Genomic DNA, 20,874 nt, shown 5'->3' with positions numbered 1-20,874 from the left:
CGGGGAGCTTCGTTACTCTAAGCTAAACTATATTCACGCGCGTGTTCGACGAAAGAGATGGCGAATTGAAGAAAAGAGACAGAAGATTTTTCAATATTACCTCTACAAAATTTGTTTTTTCTCGGCTTCTAATAAGAATTAATGAAAATACCACAACTTTTATTCTAATGCCAATTATGGTCGATAAATTTCATTTGTATTACTGTATATTGAATTCCCGAGGGAAAATAAATAACGAAATAAAATGAAAAAACTTTAGTAAGTATACCAAAAAAATCTACGCCTCAAAATGTCAGTACGTCGAAAATTCTTCACAACGCCATCTACCGCCGAGCGCGCGCAACTAGAACTACACTCATTTAAAATTGCACTTGGTCGCTCACTGCTCCCACTCTGTCTCCTCCACTCCCTCCATGCTATCCTGCTCTAGCTTCATGTCCAATTGCAGTTTGGCGCTCATTGATTTCATTATCTGTAAAAATTGTGGTTGCTTGAATAAACTGACGATAGATGGCACCACTATATTAGACATTATTTTCCCAGGAATTGTCTATGTCATAATAACTATCTGAACTTATACCGATATAGAATCCTCATTCTGAGCATATATAAATAACTTTACGCGGATTTCACTTTATCAAAACTATATGAGAAACTTTCAGGGTCCCGACGGTCCATAGTATTAACTTAAAAAGTTCGCTGTCATAAAATCCAGCCTAGAAGGTAGCTAGTACCCTGACAAAAGTTCAGGACTATGATAAACAAATCCAAACTTCGTTGTATCGATCACTCCATTCGAATGAAAGCAGTCAAAAAATAGGTAAAATAGAACTACCCACTTTACTTACTAAAACCTGTTCAGTTTTTTTAAAGACGACAGAAGATGATACACCTTTTAATAAAGACTAATTAAGAAAAATAATTTCCAACTCACGCTTTCTTGTTTCTCCTTGACAGAACCTTCCAGTGGCACGTGGGACTTTATGAGATCCGGCTTCGGTTTCTGTTGGGGCTTGTCTTTAACCGGCGCAGGAGTCGAAAGTTGGTGTTCTGATACTGAAAACAGATAAAATAATTTAAATTTAACAACGGTTTATTTCACAATGTAATATTTTGTATGTTTTAAGAATACATATATTCACGTGTATATTCCTTGAAAAGTAGATAGAGTCAACAGTTTTGAAAAGACAGAAAGACCACGTTCAGCTGTATGGCTTAATGATGGACTCGAGATTCAAATAGTGAGAGGTTGCTAGCCTATCGTCTAAGTAAACAGAATCCCAAGTCGTTAATTGGTCAAGGAGTGTTCTTAGTTTAAAGTGATATATTGGTTTACATTTATTGAAAGGCCCTCCTCATTCCTCTCCCGGTTCAACCGACAAGAGTCTGGGTCGCGCCATTGACCTTGATCCTCGGATCGAGTGCGTCAGGTTTGCACACGAAGCGACTCCCGTCTGACCTCCGCAACCTTTGCAGAGGAACCTAACTCGTATAGGATTATTTTTACACATCCACAGTGAACTTTATCTCCGAGGACGTCAGTGTAAATTCCCCGCGTCATGTAGAGAGCATGTACTGACGCGGCTGCATGCCGGGCGGGCACAGCGAGCGGCGCAGCGCGGGCGCGGTGCGCGCGCGCAGCCAGTGCGGCGCCGGCTGCCACGCGCGCCACGTCACCAGCGTCGGCGGGAACAGGTCGTCTTGGAAAAGCTCGCTCTGGAACCACGTACATACATACATATAGTCACGTCTATATCCCTGAAGGGGTAGACAGAGACAATAGTCCCGAAAAGACTGAATGGCCACGCTCAGCTGCTATATATAATGGTAAAAATATCCACAAGTCTAGAATAAGTGCGAGATTATTCGGTCACACGGGTCGAACGAGTGAACGCTAATTTGTAAAAATTTGTATTTGATTCAGAAAATGGACTTTCGCATGCTCTTTTTCACGTAATTTTACATTTCTATGAATTAAATTTAAGTTATATCTAGTATATTAGTATTTGTCAAAAATGTACAAGCTTCAAACTACCTAAGCACTTAACCCCCTTAGAATAGCGTCCAATGTATATGATTTAAGCAGTTCCACCTAATGCTAACGCAATTTTAGTATATTTATTATTTAAATATCGATAAATCAATTAAAATAACAATGTATTCTCTCGTCGATATTTCTATTCTAAGTTTGCATAATTGTGACGTTGACGTTATTGAAGAAAATACTACAGTGCTAACAAACTGCACTGTAGTATTTTCTTCGCTTCTTCTGCACTAAAGCTTTACAAGCAACAGGAAACTTAGTTTTGAATAATTTATTTGAGGTCAACTAATGTTGTGAAACCAAAAGATATGACAACTATACATCTATGTTAGAAATTTCCCATAATAATGAATTAAAATTTAGAATTTTAATTTTATTAATAGCACTAACGCAATTCCATACAAATTTGCATTTACTCGCTCGACTCGTTAGTTAAAACACGCAATAGTCTTTTTAATAATGTTAAAAAGTCCTGAGAAAATATTTTTAAAAAAGCAATCACATATCTGTCAGACAAATACCAATTATTATTACTAATACTAATATTTCAAGCCCTAGTACGATAAACTTACTAACAGATAGTACACCAGAAAATTACACATACCTTTATTCTGGGCACGGTGAAAGAGAGCGGTTCAATGTTGCCATTTGTTAGCCTCAACGCTCTAGCGAATTCCACCTGTAAAAATATGCTTAATGGTTCAGCCTCTGTGGCGCAGCGGTAGTACGCTTGTCTGTGACACCGGAGGTCCCGAGTTCGAATCCCGGCCAGGGCATGATGAGTTTGGGAAGAGGTGTCACACTCGCATAAATTTTGTGAGTCAGGTATAAAACCCCCACCTAGCCAATCTGTCAGTTGCATCAACCCACTTGGATTCTCAGTCTGTTGAGCGTCTTCCAAGTAGCCCAAGGCGGACCAAGACCAGATGGCAGCTCCTCTTGCTGGGTAGATAAAATATAATGAACATAGTGGTGTGCGAAATTCGCTTCGTGTCAAAACCTGACTCACCCGATCTATGATCCATTGTCAAAGGCATACAAGGTTTCTCTCCAGAGGTGAGGATGCAACCGGGACTAAAAACAGGAGAAAGAAGTGTGAAGATGTGTGAAAATTTATGAACTTATTAGAAATTTGTTTGCTAAAAACTTACCTTTTCAACGGCCAACAAGTTTTTGTGCAAAAACGCGATGCCTTGATGTAGCGTTGTGGCGCGATGATGCGACAAAGCGACCACGTGGGGCGCCTCAGCTGTTACTTCGTAACAGTAGATTGTGGAGTCACCCTGTTGAGAATATTTTATATAATTGTTGAATTAATGAACACGGACAATATCGGAACGCAGCTCTAAGTTCGTCTTGGTGTCGCTACTGTTGCTTACTTCCATTTGTGTACATAGACGCCATGACGCAACACTCTGACCTATCTGTCTGTCTATTAACATTGGTCAAAAGCTATAATTATACGAGTCAGTATGATCATCAGCATATCAAAACACACACTTGGTCCTTCGAGCCGGATAGTACAAAATGTGTGTCATAATTTAAAAAATACGTCATATTCAATTTGTTTCGACTTTATGCCACGTATTGTGTGTTTTTTAACCTGCCAGTGAATTTGTTTCACTTTATAACTCAATAGCAATAACCTTTAACTGGTCCTTCAAGCCGGATACACCTGAAGCATAAGCATATTCTTACCCTGCCAGTGAGGAATAGCGTGCCAGAATCGTGGTCTATGTGAGTCTGTAGAATCGCAGGCGATACATCCAAACCCACAGTGCAGAGAGGAGCAGACAGGTCGTCAGCCTTGTATAGTAGGATCTGACGCTCTGATACTCTGAAACAATCAATCAAAGAATACAAAAACACTTGCATTTATAAGTAAGATACTGACGAAAACGTTAAGAGTTAATAGTTTTGGAAAGTCTAGGAGGCCGCACTCGCCTTAGAACATATTAGTTTAGATTTGCAAAGATAATCCCAATTTAAATATGTTGTCCTTTTCTCAAATAATAATAGATCTTAGTTTTGTAGAAATTTATAGATTTAATTGAAACCTTATTATCGGCTACGTTCAATGATTTCTATCGTCTACAACATTGATTACCACAGGAATTGTGTAATCTACGTAACAAACCTATGTTTCATAATAAATTTCATTAATTTTAGTATTGACGACAAGTGCTACATTTATACAAACAAACACACATACTTGTCGAACCCGGTGACGACGAGGTGCGTGTCCCGCAGCGCCCACACGATGCGCGCGCCGCGGCTGCCCGCGGGCCCCGGGCCCGAGCGCACGGGGTCCGGGGAAGCTCTGGGGTCGTACGTCTGTTGGGACAAAATACAATAACCGTTATTTAAAAAAATCCAATAAAGTACGGAAACTTTTAAATGTTTAATTTATCGGTTTTTGGTAATTGTTTTTTTTTATCGTTATTAATTTTCCATACTTATTTATACAGGGTGACATTTAAAACAACTGCATCCTTTTAAACATTGACTATACCCATGCTTGTGAGCCGTTTGAGCCTATTTTTATTTAAATTAAACGTCATCATTTTCACATTTAAAAAACCCTCAAAAACTACATCACACGCTTTATTAAAGACCAATACTACAAAAAGAAATTAAAACTAAACATGTAAATAAATGTCTGAAAAATAAATTATTTTTCTAGTATCAAGATCAAGTACAGAGTTGTCGAGATCGCTCAGCTGAATGAATCGTGTCGTTGACCTCTGAATCTTACGCGTCGCTTTTCCGCCGGCCGGGTGACGTGATATGACGTATTTAGGATCGTGGATATTGATACTTTTATTTTTTTCGTACTTTCTGAAATATGAACCGATATTTCGTACTTTCTGAAATATGACCGATAGACTTGTTCAACTGTACTTTGACTGAGTTCACAAGAGCTATGTTATATGAATTATCCTCATAAGTACACAAATATTTTGCTTAATATAATTGTAATTTAATTAGCTACTCTATCGCATTGGGTAACACTGTAATGATAGGGTTGGTTATTGTCAATAAATAAATAAATAAAAAAAAATTCTTTTAACGTTTTTAAATGTCCTTTAGATGAGTACACTTAAGAGTTAAATTTATGCAGTTGAATTAAAAGTCACCCTGTATACTATCCACGCGAAAGTCTATCTTTCTGTCTGCTTCGCGTTCACGTCTAAGTAATAAGATTTTTTTTTAATTTAAATATTTTAAATAATTCAAAGATAAAGATAATTTATTTGCCAAATCACGTCATCATAAATTCAAATGCATTGATTGTTAAAAATATATAGATACACATCATGTTTTACCATAATCGGTGTGCAAAAAGCTTATGACACACAAGAACCTTGAATAGATTTCTCACAGACAAAATCGCGAGAAACAGCTAACAAAACACTCACCCTAATCAAACCATCTTTACAGATCGTAGCCAAATATTCTCCGCAGGAAGACCAATCCATGGCGAATATCTGATCCGTATGTCCGTTGAGTACGATCTCAGGTTTGGGCGGGTCGCAGCTCAGATCCCACAGTTTGACGGTGAGGTCGTGCGCGGCGCTAGTGAGCAGATCCGACGCGGTGGGGTGGAAACGGATGAGGTAGATTTTGTCGGGATGCGCGGCGAATGTGCGTTTCGGCGTGTTCGTGGATTCTTGAAGACCTGTGTAAATAAAATGGGAATTATACTGGAACTGGAGTTATAAAACCTGCGAAAACCAATCTTATCGTGACATTTTATCCAGCTTTAATGGTACTTTGAAGACTATAAGAACGCAATTGATAATTTACAATGATGAGAAAAAATATGGGTATGTTTGTTTATTTGTAACCCCTTCACGCGTTTTATACTGAACTAATCTTCTTGAAATTTCTCATACGATATATACATGTTATTAGTGTGGAAAAGGACAGGTATCTTTTATCCCGGTAAAAATTATAATTTTTGTGGTATTTGCGAAAAGCCTGTATTCTTTTAAAGGTGGCGCTTAATTTACGCGGACTGACCTGTATTCTTTTGTAGGCGGCGCTAAATACGCGCGGGAAATAAAAGCTAGTTATCTATTAATCCTCGAGTTGATCACAAAATATCGAACCATTGAGTTTTTATACTGAACATATGAGTGCGTTTATCTGATAATAAACAAGATGATGTCCGAGGTAAAGGTATCTAAGTGTACAATAAATAAAGAACAAAGAAGAATGGCGAACTTCTATACAATTTCAGACCTGGACTTAGAAATCCCGTTCACGAAATAAATCTATTGATACTTATAGAACTAATCTAGACAAACAAAAAAGTTAATGGTGTTAATTATATTAAAGTTGGGATTTCAAAAATATTTACACTTGAATGTAACAAGTGAGGTTATTATTTAAATCGTGGTTTTCTATTCGTTATAATATATTGTTGTTTAAAATGAATTTGTAATGAATACATACATAATATGCAAGTCTACTGTTTCTATACAACGAATTTAATCTGCGATAATGGTGGTTAAGTAACTTTTGCAATATGCAATTACTAAACCAATCACTTGCAAATCGAAATCCAGAAGGCAATGCTAAATGTTAATATTAAATCAAGAATCGTTGAAGTCCAAAAACACGCGTTAAATCGTCAAATAATTTAAAAACCACTAATAAAACTCGAGCATGAACGATCACAGAAAGTCACGAAAGTAGATTTGAATAGCGATTTGACGTTTGACGTGAATGTATGTAATGACATGACAATTATTGCTTTACGCTGATTGGAGCATACATTATTGAAAAGAAAAACGTTTAGTTGTGCATGATTTTTGCACTTCAATACGTTTTGTTTTAATTGGTTTTAATAAAATTATGAACTAATTTATCTTAATAATCCCTACTTTTTAAATCACGATTTTGTGGTAAATAAATAATACGAATTAAACTCTTTTTATTTAATACATTTTCGTTCGGGCACGCTTTTGTAAATAAATGCGGTCCAGTTTCGCCAATCTTCTTTGCAGCTGATTTAAAAAATATAAAACTCACCACCATCGGGAATGATCCATTCGCGAATTTGTCCATCATCACACGCTACCATCAATCTATAAACAGGTATCATGTAAATAATGGAAAAAGTAACTTTATATAGGTGAGGGGATGATAAAACAAATTCATTGCTTCAAAGTAATCAACCTAAGTCTTAATTCCTAGCTTAACCTGCCACTATCCGATTCTTATATAAAGTTACTTTATAGAGGTGAGGGAATGATAGAACAAATACATTGCTTCAAAGTTATCAACCTAAGTCTAATTCCTAGCTGAACCTGCTACTATCCGATTCTTAAATAAAGTTACTTTATGGAGGTGAGGGAATGATAGAACAAATTCATTGCTTCAAAGTTATCAACCTAAGTCTAATTACTAGCTTAACCTGCCACTATCCGATTCTTAAATAAAGTTACTTTATGGAGGTGAGGGGATGATAAAACAAATAAATTGCTTCAAAGTTATCAACCTTAGTCTAATTCCTAGCTTAACCTGCCACTATCCGATTTTTATATAAAGTTACTTTATGGAGGTGAGGGGATGATAAAACAAATAAATTGCTTCAAAGTTATCAACCTTAGTCTAATTCCTAGCTTAACCTGCCACTATCCGATTTTTATATAAAGTTACTTTATGGAGGTGAGGGGATGACATAAAAAATTCATTGCTTCAATGTAATCAACCTAAGTCTAATTCCTAGCTTAACCTGACACTATCCGATTCTTATATCTCCTCCCTATCATTAAATCATCCAACAGTCAACCGGCACACAATAAATTAGATAATTACTAGCTATCCAGGCAAACGTTGTTTTACCATATAAATAATTTATAAGTAATTTCTAGTTTAAAAAGAAATGTTAAGGGTGGACAACACTTATCACTAAGGGGTATGAAAAATAGATGTTGGCCGATTTTCAGACCTACTCAATATGCTCAAAAAATTACATGAGAATCGGTCAAGCCGTTTCGGAGGAACAAGAATAAACATTGTGACACGAGAATTTTATATATAAGAAGTAACAAAAGCGACAAGTCGCTGTTTTATTAGCTTTCAAAAATTTTTTAGTAAACCTAAACATATTTTTGCTTTCTATTATTCATTCTAAGTGTCCCTCTATCCATTTCAGTCAAAAATAATATATGTACAGACAAAATATTTTTTTCTGTTTTATTATATGTATAGATAATAACCTGTTATCATCAAAGGGGTCCCAGGCCCAGTCCTGCAACGGGGCGGGGTGCAGGAGCGCGTAGGGCTGCAGGCCTCCGCCGTGCGGCGCCACCGTGGCGGCGGCCGCGGGCGTGGCACCCACCGGGAGCTCCACCACGCCCACTCGGCCTCCGCCCCCGCTCAGGGGAACTGCGCAGCGGACGCCGTTCGCTGTCAAATACAACAATGTCAATCATCAATCTCAATCATCATCAATCTCAATCATCAATCTCAGTCATCAATCTCAATTATCAATCTCAATCATCAATCTCAATCATCAATCTCAATCATCAATCTCAATCATCAATCTCAATCATCAATCTCAATCATCAATCTCAATCATCAATCTCAATCATCAATCTCAATCATCAATCTCAATCATCAATCTCAATCATCAATCTCAATCATCAATCTCAATCATCAATCTCGCAGCAGGTCAAACTTACCATAGAACCCGTTGCACTCCCCGGAGACCTGTCTACTGATGTTTTTGATGTTCTCCACGTGAGTGGACTTGTGTCCGGGCGTTCCTTTCAAATGACGGAACTTGGACACTTTGCCTGTGAAATTTAGATTAAATTAGTGAGAATGACGACATAATTCTTCCTCTGCGACTTCGTACGCGTGTAAATCTATCACGGTACAGTCAACAACATAAATAAGTATGATACTGAATTCTGGATTCGGTGAGTCAGGTATTCACACTATTATATATTCCATTACATTAGCGTAATGTTATTCATAACTATGAGTCCTTCGAGTCGGATGGTTAAATGTAGCGGACTGTAATTGAATGTTAGTATAACGGAAACCATACCTATAATTATTAAGCCATACAGCTGAACATGGCCTTTTAGTCATTCTCAAACCTTTCACTGTCTATCCCGTAAGAGATAAAAAAGATGGTTTGTGATGAATTATTTCAGAAATTAAAGCGAATAAACCATTTTAAGATGTACTTCATGAGTGTAATTGTATATTCAAAAAATTTCAGAAATAAAGCTTACCAAATACAGTTGATGTTCTTTTAGTAGTGACATTGGGCACCGAAGAGCGTTTGTCATCGCGGTCGGGACTCTTACGGGACTTGAGCGAATCCCGGCGCCTGAAACAATTGCAATTCATATAAAGACATTTGACCCGTAGCATGGCACGCGCGACGCCGTTTTCATCGCGCGAAAATCTATCGCTGTACCGTTTCACGTCATAATGAAAAGTGAAACAGCGAACGGGACTGAAGCCAGGAGGAAGGAGGGCCGCAGGCATAGACCGAGAAAAGACGAGATCTATGTTTATAAAATGATTCAATTTTGAAAAAAAATCTATAGTATTCTAAAGCAAGTACACATATTGTAATAGACAAAAATAGCAGTGTAGTGTAGTATAGTGCAGTATAGTGAAGTATAGTGCAGTATAGTGAAGTATAGTGAAGTATAGTGCAGTATAGTGTAGTATAGTGCAGTATAGTGAAGTATAGTGTAGTGTAGTGTAGTATAGTGTAGTGTAGTGTCGTATAGTGTAGTGTAGTGTCGTATAGTGTAGTGTAGTGTCGTATAGTGTAGTGTAGTGTTGTATAGTGTAGTGTAGTGTAACTGACCTCAAGACGGCGGGCGAGGGCGGCGTGTCGGACTCCACGGCAACGCTCACGGACCGACTCTCGTAGGCGCGGCGCCGCTCCGCTATAGACTGGTTCGCGACGCTGGAACCACACACACACACAATTTTTTTGTAAAGTTGACAACTGTTAATTATTGTTTTTTTTTTTAATTATTTATCAGAAAATATATTGCGTCACATATATTGGAATACATAATGTAATAGAAGCTGAATTGACTTTTAGGTGTTCTTTTTTGCTATTGAAATTGTTATCGATGAAAACTTGTGATTGACCTTATATTCTCTTTGTCGTTAATTAGCTTCTTATATTTTTTGCTGTTAGTTTTCCAAAAATGCAAAATGAATATGAAAACAAATGACAAATTCAAATACTGTAAGAAAGATTAATAAAATGTAACTATACTGATTATGATGATACTGAATAACCATGAAATTAAAGTACCGAACTAGAATTACAGACGATCAGTTTGACAATAAAAAAAAATCAAATTCTAATCTGTAATATGTAATGCTAGCAAAAAAAACGCAGCTTTATATGAGCTGACGAGAATTTTAAGCCGGTACAAATATTTTTTATATTTTTTTTGTAATCTATACACATCTACTTAATTATATTATTAATAACTGGGTGGATTTTTAAAAAATATTTTATTTCACACACCAAATCACTAAAGTTCGTTCAGTTAACCCTTACAGTTGCACATCTCAAATCACAAATGGCGTTAGTAATACAACAACTTTTTTTTTCAATTAATAATATTGATAGAATTTCATTTAATATAAAAAACATACATTAGAATTACAATGCGTAAACCCAAACCCAAAGGTCTCATAGTTGTTTTCCGTAAAGTTTACCGCAAAAATTTACTCACAGTGGGATAGCGTAAAGAATCTAAACACTAACTGACTTATCTGTTTACACAAACCGCTAGTTCTAAAAAATGTTAGTTCCAGAAATAAAATAAAACTCACTCGGTAGTCTCGAACATCTTCCTCCTCTCCGCTGTACTGGGAGTCTTCGGTCTGTAACCAGAGTCCGAGGAGTTCACGTCTTCTTCCAGGCTCGTATCAGACTTGCCGTTTGTGTATTCCTCTGCAAAAACAAAATAAAATAGTCACATTTTTACGAGCCACTAAACAGTGAACCTACAACTAAGTTTTTTTTCATTAATTTATTCATATCCCTTGCGGGGTAGACAAAGCCAAAGGTCTCGAAAATACCAATAGACCACCACATTCTGATTGGCTTGATGATAGAATTGACATTCAAGTAGTGAGACGATAACTAACCCATCGCCTAATTCTTTTAGGCGGATCCCAATTTTATAAGTCCATCCCTTAGTCGCATTTTACGACATCCATGTGAAAGAGATGAATTCGAAAATCTTTCTTTTGTAAAATTTTTCTTTTTTAATATATTATGAAAAAAAAGACATTCAAAACAAAAATGTTGCCGATTAAGCACTTTGCTATGTAATACTACGAGATTGTACGAGTATATATTTTAATATGTTTACCTTTGTTAGGAGCTTCTACGTCACTGGTAGGAGATAAAGACTTCTCCTTCTCCTCAGCCTCTTTGGCGACGGGGGTCGACGTAACGGGGGTAGTTGCAGCACCCGCTATAGGTGACGTAGCTGAAATAAATTTAATCATTTATATTTTTTTTTTATTTACCAATTCATCTCTTGATTCGTCGTCATTCGAGCGTCTTAGATGCATACATTTGGCACGTCTATATCTCCTGCGAGGTTGACATGATTTTATTAATGTAAAAATGAATCAGTCATAGCAATACAGCTAAGCATGGTCTATCGGTCTTTCAAGGCTGCTGGCTCTGTCTACCCCGCAAAGGATATAAACGTGACCATATGTATATATGTATGTAAGTAAACCTTTTTTGCCTCTGACACGGACACACGCATACATCATACCACTTGTCCGACACTGGAGGCAGAGACTATATCTCTTCACTTGTGGGATCCATGAAATATGTATGTAAACTGTACATACATAATTAAAGTTTTCCCATAATAATAATAAAAACTTACCAGATTCAGATTTGGTCAAGCCCGGCACGGCTGGCACTGAGAAAACTTTGTCGAATGAAAACTCGTCGCTCCCGGACGACGTTGAAAAGGGCTTGGGGCCCAGACGAGGCTGTGAATTGAAATATACTGTTAAATATAAAAATATATATATATATAATTAAGCCGATTTGAAACCATATGCTATTTTTGGACAACTAGCGTTATATAAAATATACCGTCACATTTTGTCATTTCGTTAAAAAGCGTTAATGGGAATAGAAATACTATTATATAAAACCAATATCGTAACACATGTATTTTAATTTTAAATACATAATAATAAAAATGTATTATATAAACATGTACAAAATTTATGTACAGCAAAATAAAGATATCGTGAATTAAAAACAAAAATAAACACATGATTCTATTTAAAACAGATGCAAAAAAAAATTAATCAAAACGATATAATAATTCCAGCCAATATAAAACCGCTTTATAAAAAAAGCTTCCTTTCTAATCTAAAAAAAAATCAGAAATAAGCAGCTACCAGTCAGAATTACTTCTTTATTTGAATAATAAAAGCTTCTTATTTCGAACACACCCAATACCTTATAGCCAGATATAGGCACAGCCGTAGTCCTAGGTTTAGGTTTTGGGGCCTCGTGATGGTCTTCGCCGGAGCCTGGCTCCGAAATCGAAGACCTCGGCAGGGGCTTCGGCGCCTGCGCAGGCACTCCGTTTATGTAACTGTTACTTCTAGACAGAGAAGACTCGTTAGACTCCGCGCTGTCGGATTTCTCAAACGATTTGTCCTTTTTCTCGGCCATCACATCGGGTTTCTCGTCAATTTTGCCCGGTTTCTCAACATTTGTGTCCGGTTTCTCGACAATTTTGTCCGGTTTCGCAACATGTTCCGGCGACTCGTCAGATTTCTCGATATTCTCCACGATCTGGGGCTCGGCATCTTGTATTTTCTTATCGGCGTAATCGTGGCCGTTATCAGTTATTTTCTTGTGAAACCCGTTGGTTTCCTTGGTGTCTATCTTGCCGCGTTCCATGCCTTTTATCAAATCTTTCACGTTGACGAAATCTATACGGTCTTCGTCTTTGGTTTCGGGTACCGTTGGTTTTGGTGTTGGTTTCGTCGAGTCTTCGACAGCTGCCGATGGCGTTACAACCTTTTTCGTATCGCCTTTCTTGAGTGGAGGCATAGCTAGTATCGCTTTTACGACTTCTTCCAAATTGCCACGGTGTACCTAGAAGAGAACAAAAAATATCGCATCAAATGGACGACATTGTTTCTTATTTTCCATTTTACACATAATGTAGTTAAATAAATAAATATGAGTTATTTTAGTAACACTATATTACAAGCAATCTAGAAAGAAGCTATGTATTTAGCAAAAAAAAAAGAAAAAAATTACACTACTTACTGTTATCTACCAGTACCAAAGTATACCTTCTCCCGCTACTAGAAACTATTGCTACAAAACGCCACAGAACAATAAAAAAAAATCAATAACCGCAAATAAAAAATAAAACCATGACAGGACACACAAAATATATGCATTACAAATAGTTTCAAATTAAATAAACTACAAAATACCACACATCACAAACATAACGAACTCAATAAATACGAATAAAAAATAAACACAACACACAAATATAAGAACAATATAAAAATTTTAACCCATTATTATTTTTAATATGGTGTAGTGTAGCCGTATAGCCATATTAATATTAATAAAAATAAACCGCACAATAAAAACTCACAAAAGAAATTATTAACAATATGTATGTTTTAATAATTACATAAACCTGTATTTATTTTGAACGAGTTTCTCATACAGTCCACTTGCTAGTTATACTCACGTACATGTACATACATACATATGGTCACGTCTATATCCCTTGTGGGGTAGACAGAGCCAACAGTCTTGAAAAGACTGATAGGCCACGCTCAGCTATTTGACTATTAATAGAATAACTAATGATAGAATTGAGATTTAAATAGTGACAGGACATCGCCTAAAAAAAAGAATCCCAAGTTTGTAAGCCTATCCCTTAGTCGCCATTACGACATCAATGGGAAAGAGATGGAGTGGTCCTATTGTTTTTTGTACTGGTGCCGGGAACCACACGTCACTTTTATATCTAGGAAATTTGCTAGGTGTGGAAGTGTCGTGTAATTTCCGGCGCAAAATGGTGCCGGGACCATAGAACAACTCCACAACTTTCCTATGTATATCGTAAAAGGCGACTAAGGGATAGGCTTATAAACTTGGGATTCCTCTTGTGGGCTAGCAACTTGTCTCTATTTTGAATCTCAATTCCGTCATGAAGCCGTACTACCGTACTCACGACTTTTCTTTTATTCTTTCTATCCCCAAACCCTTAACATACCTGTGCAGAGTTATTTGCGTCGGGGTGCATTGATATGTTGGGCACGGGGTGGTCCTGGTTCTGGAGCCACATGGGCGCAGACAGGTAGGTCACCGACCCACTGGTGTCCGGGTACAAATCCGCGTGGTAGTCGCGGTAGCTCTGTGAACAATTGACTATTTGAATGCCTTGAAGATATCTATCTAATATATTTAAACGAGCAATTCTTGTATATATATAATCAGGATCTCGGAAACGGCTCCAACGATTTTCATGAAAGTTACAGATTAGGGGCTTTTCGGCTCAAGGATTTATCAAGGTCCTAGGTTCGAGAAAAGCTCGGTTCCTAAGATATATAAACATTTTAAAAACCGGGTTTTAAGAAACTATATCAGCGCCATCTCTGGTAGACGGAAGTAAGTTCGAGACTTGTGTTACGAGATACTAACTCAACGATACTATATTTTATAATAAATACTTATATAGATAAACATCCAAGACTAAGGCCAATCAGAAAAAGTTCTTTTCTCATCATGCCCTGACCGGGATTTGAACCCGGGACCTCCGGTGTCACAGACAAGCGTACTACCGCTGCGCCACAGAGGTATATCTTTTAGTTTCACAACATTGGTTGACGTCAAATAAATTACTTAAAACTATGTCTACTGCCGCTTCCGAAGCGTTAGTGCAAAAGAAGCGGCAACAAACTGCACTGCAGCATTTACTCGTTTGATAGTATAGGACTTCGTGGTGTTTATGTATGCTGTGATGAGAGGTTTCTCACCTTCCTTGGCACTTGGTACATGATAGGCACAACAGACGAGCCGGTCAACTGCAATACGCGGTTCACTTCAGCCTCCATTACGCGAAGAGCCCGTTTTGGCACCAAACACGCGCCTTTAGTCTGTTCACCTTTAAAAAATAGATAAATAATAGAAAGATAGTTTTTTTTTTTCATGCATTCACATATGTCGATATTATATTACGAAACTTGGCTAAGTTTTAAATTTTAAATGAAATATAATTTATTATGGCATTCTTCTTTATCAAAACATTCTTGACATGGCCGTGGTCGTCATGTAGTCGTTTAAGTGGAGGGGGCAGATGAAAAACTCCACATGATGCTTCGCAAATATTTTTTTGTTGGCATTACAACTTTAAATATACAAAAAACTATGGGATGACAGAATTTAATGACGGAATGAAATGACGCATCGGTATGGCAGAATGGAATGACACAATGGAATGACACAATGGAATGACGCAACGGAATGGCGCAACGGAATGACGCGACGGAATGACGCAACGGAATGACAGAATGGAATAACTCATTAGACTGAAGTAATGCAATGACAGAATTTAATTACGAACTTTTATGACGGAATGGAACAAAAAAATTATTAGTAGGACACAAAAGTTATAGTGGTATATTGAGCAAATAGACTCACCTGAATGTCGAAGACCTTCAATTAGGTAGGGCTCCCGATCCACCACCTCCATGTACAGTATTGTGGTGTCCCCTTTGCCGGCCAAGAACAGCATGTTGGTATCAGCGTCGAACAATGGCATCAGGGTGCCAGTGGAACAGTCCAGGTCCAAAGTCTTCTGCGGCTGGGACAGGTTGCGCACGTCCCGGATCATGATCTGGCGGAGACGGGCCGCGTCGAATCCTGGACACGATGAATTTTATTTTAATTTAATAATAAATATCTACAGGGACAAATTACACAGATTGAGTTGGCCTCAAATAAGTTCAAAACTTGTGTTACGAGATACTAACTCGACGATACTATATCCCAACTAATATTATCAATGAGAAACAACTTATATTATCTATGAACTGCTACAGGATGTTAGCATAGGTACATACAAATAATCACGTCTTTACAGGGTAGACAAAGCCCATGGCTTGATGACAGAATTGATATTCAAATAATGACAGGTTAATAGCCCATCACCTAAAAATGAGTCCCAAGTTTATCATATCCCTTTGTCGCCTTTTCTTACATCAATGGTAAAGAGATTGAAGTCCGGTTCTAAAGTGCCGAGAACCACACGGCACACGATGTGAGATAAACAAATATATATATAAACGATGATGTAAGTTTCACATACATACATACATATGGTCACGTCTATATCCCTTGTGGGGTAGACAGAGCCAACAGAAGACTTATAGGCCACGCTCAGCTATTTGTCTTAATGATAGAATTGAGATTCAAATAGTGACAGGTTGCTAACCCATCGCCTTAAAAAAAGAATCCCAAGTTTGTAAGCGTATCCCTTAGTCGCCTTTTAGACATCCATGTGAAAGAGATGGAATGGTCCTATTCTTTTTTGTATTAGTGCCGGGAACCACACGGCACCTATATACCTATATATATATATAATATCAACGATGAAAGTTTTACCTGTAGTCAAAATCTTGTCCTGATCACCCAACCAGACGATCCTGCTGTCTTTAATATTCTGATGACTGTTAGCCACGTCCACCACCACACTGGGAGCCCTGGGGTCCAGAATGCGGACCTTCTTGTCCTTGCACGAGGTCGCTAGCAACCGACCGTCCTTCTTCCAAGATGTTGATTGGATTACTTCGCCATGATCCCTGTTTACTGTGGAATAAGTTCTAAGGTAAAGTTAAAGTTTTAACTAGTAAGTACATCAAAGGCAGAGATATTTAATCACAGATAAAGTGTACAAGATTGCGTCAATTAATTAATAAATATACCTATACGGAACACAGATTGAGTTAACCCTGAAGTAAGTGTGAGACTTGTGTAATGAGATACCAACTCAACTTTAATTTATAATAAACACTTATATAGATAAACATCCAAGAGCCAGGCCAATCAGAAAAAGTTCTTTTCTCATCATGTCCTGGCCGGTATTCGAACCCGGGACCTCTGGTGTCACAGACAAGCGTACTACCGCTGCGCCACAGTGGCCGTCTAATTCAATATTCTAGAAAGGACTGTAAGGTCATCTTCAACTATATATCTGCCTTGTTTTTGTCTGTGGTCTACTGCTGTTGTCATTACAATAACACTTTTCTCTTCCACATACATAAAGTCACAAAGTAGACAGTGAAACGCCAAGCTCAGCTGTACGGCTTCATGACGAAATTGAGATTCAAAATAGTGACAAGTTGCTAGCCCACAAGAGGAATATCAAGTTTATAAGCCTATCCCTTATTCGCCTATTACGATATCCATAGGAAAGTTGTGGAGTGGTTCTAAAGTCCCGGCACCATTTTGCGCCGGAAATTACACAACACTTGCACACCTAGCAAATTCCAAGATATAAAAGTGACGTGTGGTTCCCGGCACCATTAGAAAAAATAATAGGACCACTTCATCTCTTTCCCATTGATATCGTAAAAGGCGCCTAAGGGATATGCTTATATACTTGGGATTCTTCTTTTAGGCGACAAGCTAGCAACCTGTCACTATTTGACTCTCAATACTATCATTAAGCTAAACAGCTGAACGTGGCCTGTCAGTCTTTTTAAGACTGTTGGCTCTGTCTACCCCGCAAGGGATATAGACGTGATTATATGTATGTATGTAAAAGTGATGGTCAATAATTTACCAAAGGCCTCTTTCTGTTTGGTCAAGTCCCACAGAGCAAGTTCGTGTCCCGACGCCACGTGTATGAGCCCGTCGGCGACCGGGTGAAAACCAACGTTTTCCACGCGCCTCTGTTTCTGGGACAGGGTGCACTCGGGCGTCGACAGGGACTCCTTGAGTCCCTCTTGCGGGATGTGCCACACTTTCACCTGGAAACAATCAAAACATATCGTAAAGTTCCCCCTATTTTCTCTGTCTTTTAGTGTGCGCTAATCTCGGAAAATTGTGGATGGTTTTTGTTCCTGTTTGAAATGTACCAAGTTTCCATTCAAGAGTACCCGAAACCGCCGGGATTGCATGAAAAGAGTTATGAATGTGGATGAAGCGAAGGAAGTGTGCAGAGATCGTGGCAAGTGGAAAGAGGTAGTCTCTGCCTACCCCTCCGGGAAAGAGGCGTGATTTTATGTACATATGTATAAATTAAAACTGTAATTGGCCAATGTCTGTACATTGAAGATAATACCAAAAACTCTATATGTGATCTATAACCACCACCTATAAGTCATCTAAAAATACTCTTCAGAGTTCTTTATTGAGATTTTCAGGCAAAGAAGTTGCAGGCAACAGCTAGTTGTGAATAAGTCGACAGATTCACTATGGCCGTGTTCATAGCTGTGGTAGGCTGGCCACAATCTTATCAAGGTACATTAGGGACATTCTTCCCTTCTATTTGTTGTAGATAGCTTATCATTTATTGTTTTTGTCATTTGTGTACATTTTAATTCTGTCATATAAATAAAATAAATATATACAGGAAAAAATACACATATTGAGTGTCATGTTTTAAGTGTGAGATGGACTAGGAATGTAATGTAGGAATGTAAATGTAAAATAAAGAAAATATAATTTGGAATATAAATTAGGATTACAGTAACCATTGTTAAATTTCATAATTAAAAAAAAAACACTATTTGTATCTCAATTCTATCATACAGCTGAATGTAGCCTTTCAAGATTGTAAGCTCTGTCTACCCTACAAGGGATATAGACGTGACTATATGTTTGTACGTATGGTTAATAATTTTAAAAGAATTATCAGGATTTAATTCATCCTTTGAAAATTCATCATTAAGACTTCATAGCATTTACAAACATAACACTTTATCTCAATTATAGCCAACATTTCTAGTCTAGAGAACTAGACCAAATTTCAGATTATATTTATACTTTGGAAAGTTAATATTATGCTCCAATACACAAGTAGTTCACTGCAAGAAGCTGAATTGAAATCTTTCATATTATGAAAACTAATGACCACCTGTAGTGTAGTGTAGTGGTTAAATTCCTGCCATGATTTATCATCACAAGGTTCGGAGACATATTATGTATGAAGAGCATGCAAGAGATTAAATAGACACTGACTACTCTTGAGGGAAATGGGCAATACACTAATGGAAAGTATTTTATATATATAAGTAGTTTCAGTTAGGAAAACACTGACATAAACTCTCAAATATATGAAATAATCTTACCAGGGAATCCTGTGACCCAGTCAACAAAAGTCCATCGTGGAATGGAGAAAACTCCATATCAGTCACCGTGTCCGAGTGAGCATGGAGCAGCGGCATAATCTTACTCTTCCTTCCGCAATCATCCAATGGAAGAACGGCCAAACTTGACCCTACATGCTCCCAGTTAAAAGCCATGAACGCAGCCGAAGCACATATGTTGTTCCCGTACGTTTGGTATGATCCAACACATATATCTCGGATACATGCTTCGGGCTTCGGTACGATGGGTGCCGCGTTTTTGTATTTCGAAGCTTTGAAGCGCCACGCCATTTTTATCCACTTTTTGTAATATAATAATCAGTCTTTAGTTGGAATGTAGATTTTTGATGCAATCTGAAAGATATTGATGATTTTGAAAATTATTAATTTTACAATAATTATTGATAATTAATGATATAGGGACTATTTAGTAGTGTTATCGGACTAAAACACCAATTGGAAAGAATAAATAGATTTTTCGATTTTATTTGGAACGGAACATACAGCTGATACACTTTTTCAGTAATTAAAAAGTTTATACTTTTAATTAATTAATTAGATGCAATATTCCTTTTTATAAAACTTTATTCCATGTACATTTTTACTACATCTCGAACACAGGATGCCAACTGGAATAGAGGAATTTTAAGGTATTGCTATCGAATCAAAAGAAACTGCTGAATATAATTCACTAATGATAATTAAATTATAAATTCAGAACAAAATTCAATTGATCGCTGCCACATAATTATTGAAAAATGCGAATTATTCTGAAAACACCTTTGTTTTGAATAACTAGACCGGGTGTCGCGCCGGAAATGACCTAAATTTCATATTTTCACTAATCGGAACACTAGAAAATATTCTAATATATCAATTCATGTTTTATTAATTTATTTTAAAACACTTATCTGACCTTTTATCGTATAAATTAACCAGAATCACAATTTTTCGAAGACACTCCCCTATACGTCCGCCATTTCAAAACGAAATTAGTGTTTCGAGTTTTGTTTCGATCGATATTTTGAGTAAACGTCATTATTAAGTCAATCGATTTAATTTTTGTTGATTGATAAGAATCGATTATATTTTTGAACTGTTATTTTTAGGAATTACGTTTGAACAATAGCGTTTACATAAACCTAGGCCGAAATTATGAAATTTTATAATATTATATCTTAATAATGGTCTATAAAAACTTTCTTATTATTTTAGGCGCTTCTGAGATTTTCGTCAGTGATAACTTAAATAGTTAGGTATACATCGCACTATTATAGAGTAGCGCATAATAAACTAGCTTTGCATAAAGCGGAGGTTATTTCCAAAATTACAGAAAGTATTATAATATAATTTAGCACATGAAAATACAGTTAAATTACTCTCTTCAAAGTTCTCGTTACAATTATGTTACTCATTCATCCTGAAGG

General features: G+C 37.1%; 1 protein-coding gene across 2 annotated transcripts; it reads right to left on the bottom strand.

Moving 5' to 3' along the window:
- Nucleotides 1–200: 200 nt before the first annotated feature.
- LOC106134848 (coronin-7) lies at nucleotides 201–20,457 on the bottom strand. 2 transcript variants are annotated; one of them, XM_013334990.2, is made up of 24 exons: nucleotides 20,364–20,457; nucleotides 19,430–19,801; nucleotides 17,920–18,106; nucleotides 16,740–16,943; nucleotides 15,777–15,998; nucleotides 15,113–15,240; nucleotides 14,350–14,490; nucleotides 12,552–13,199; nucleotides 11,962–12,070; nucleotides 11,428–11,547; nucleotides 10,883–11,003; nucleotides 9,891–9,992; nucleotides 9,301–9,398; nucleotides 8,740–8,853; nucleotides 8,275–8,464; nucleotides 7,082–7,137; nucleotides 5,464–5,723; nucleotides 4,257–4,378; nucleotides 3,743–3,881; nucleotides 3,196–3,327; nucleotides 2,649–2,723; nucleotides 1,581–1,716; nucleotides 935–1,056; nucleotides 201–472 (listed from the first exon to the last, which is right to left on the bottom strand). In XM_013334990.2, the coding sequence occupies exons 2-24, from the start codon at nucleotides 19,736–19,738 to the stop codon at nucleotides 380–382; spliced, it is 3,828 nt and encodes a 1,275-aa protein (XP_013190444.2). In that variant the 5' UTR covers nucleotides 19,739–19,801; nucleotides 20,364–20,457; the 3' UTR covers nucleotides 201–379. The 2 variants fall into 2 exon arrangements, with proteins under 2 accessions (XP_013190444.2, XP_013190445.2); XM_013334991.2 differs by lacking the exon at nucleotides 12,552–13,199.
- Nucleotides 20,458–20,874: the final 417 nt, after the last annotated feature.

Source organism: Amyelois transitella, chromosome 21, assembly GCF_032362555.1.
Source record: "Amyelois transitella isolate CPQ chromosome 21, ilAmyTran1.1, whole genome shotgun sequence".
Lineage (NCBI taxonomy): Eukaryota > Metazoa > Arthropoda > Insecta > Lepidoptera > Pyralidae > Amyelois > Amyelois transitella.
The sequence above is the reverse complement of the archived record's forward strand: the minus strand, read 5'-3'. Positions and strand labels throughout refer to the sequence as shown.

Excerpts from the sequence above, each read along its gene's own strand:
- LOC106134848 (XM_013334990.2), bottom strand. The coding sequence starts at position 19,738 with ATGGCGTGGCGCTTCAAAGCTTCGAAATACAAAAACGCGGCACCCATC. Across the intron at positions 15,241-15,776 it reads TGAAGGTCTTCGACATTCAG|GTGAACAGACTAAAGGCGCG; the intron begins GTGAGTCTATTT and ends TATTTTTTAAAG. Across the intron at positions 7,138-8,274 it reads GACCCCTTTGATGATAACAG|ATTGATGGTAGCGTGTGATG; the intron begins GTTATTATCTAT and ends ACCTGTTTATAG.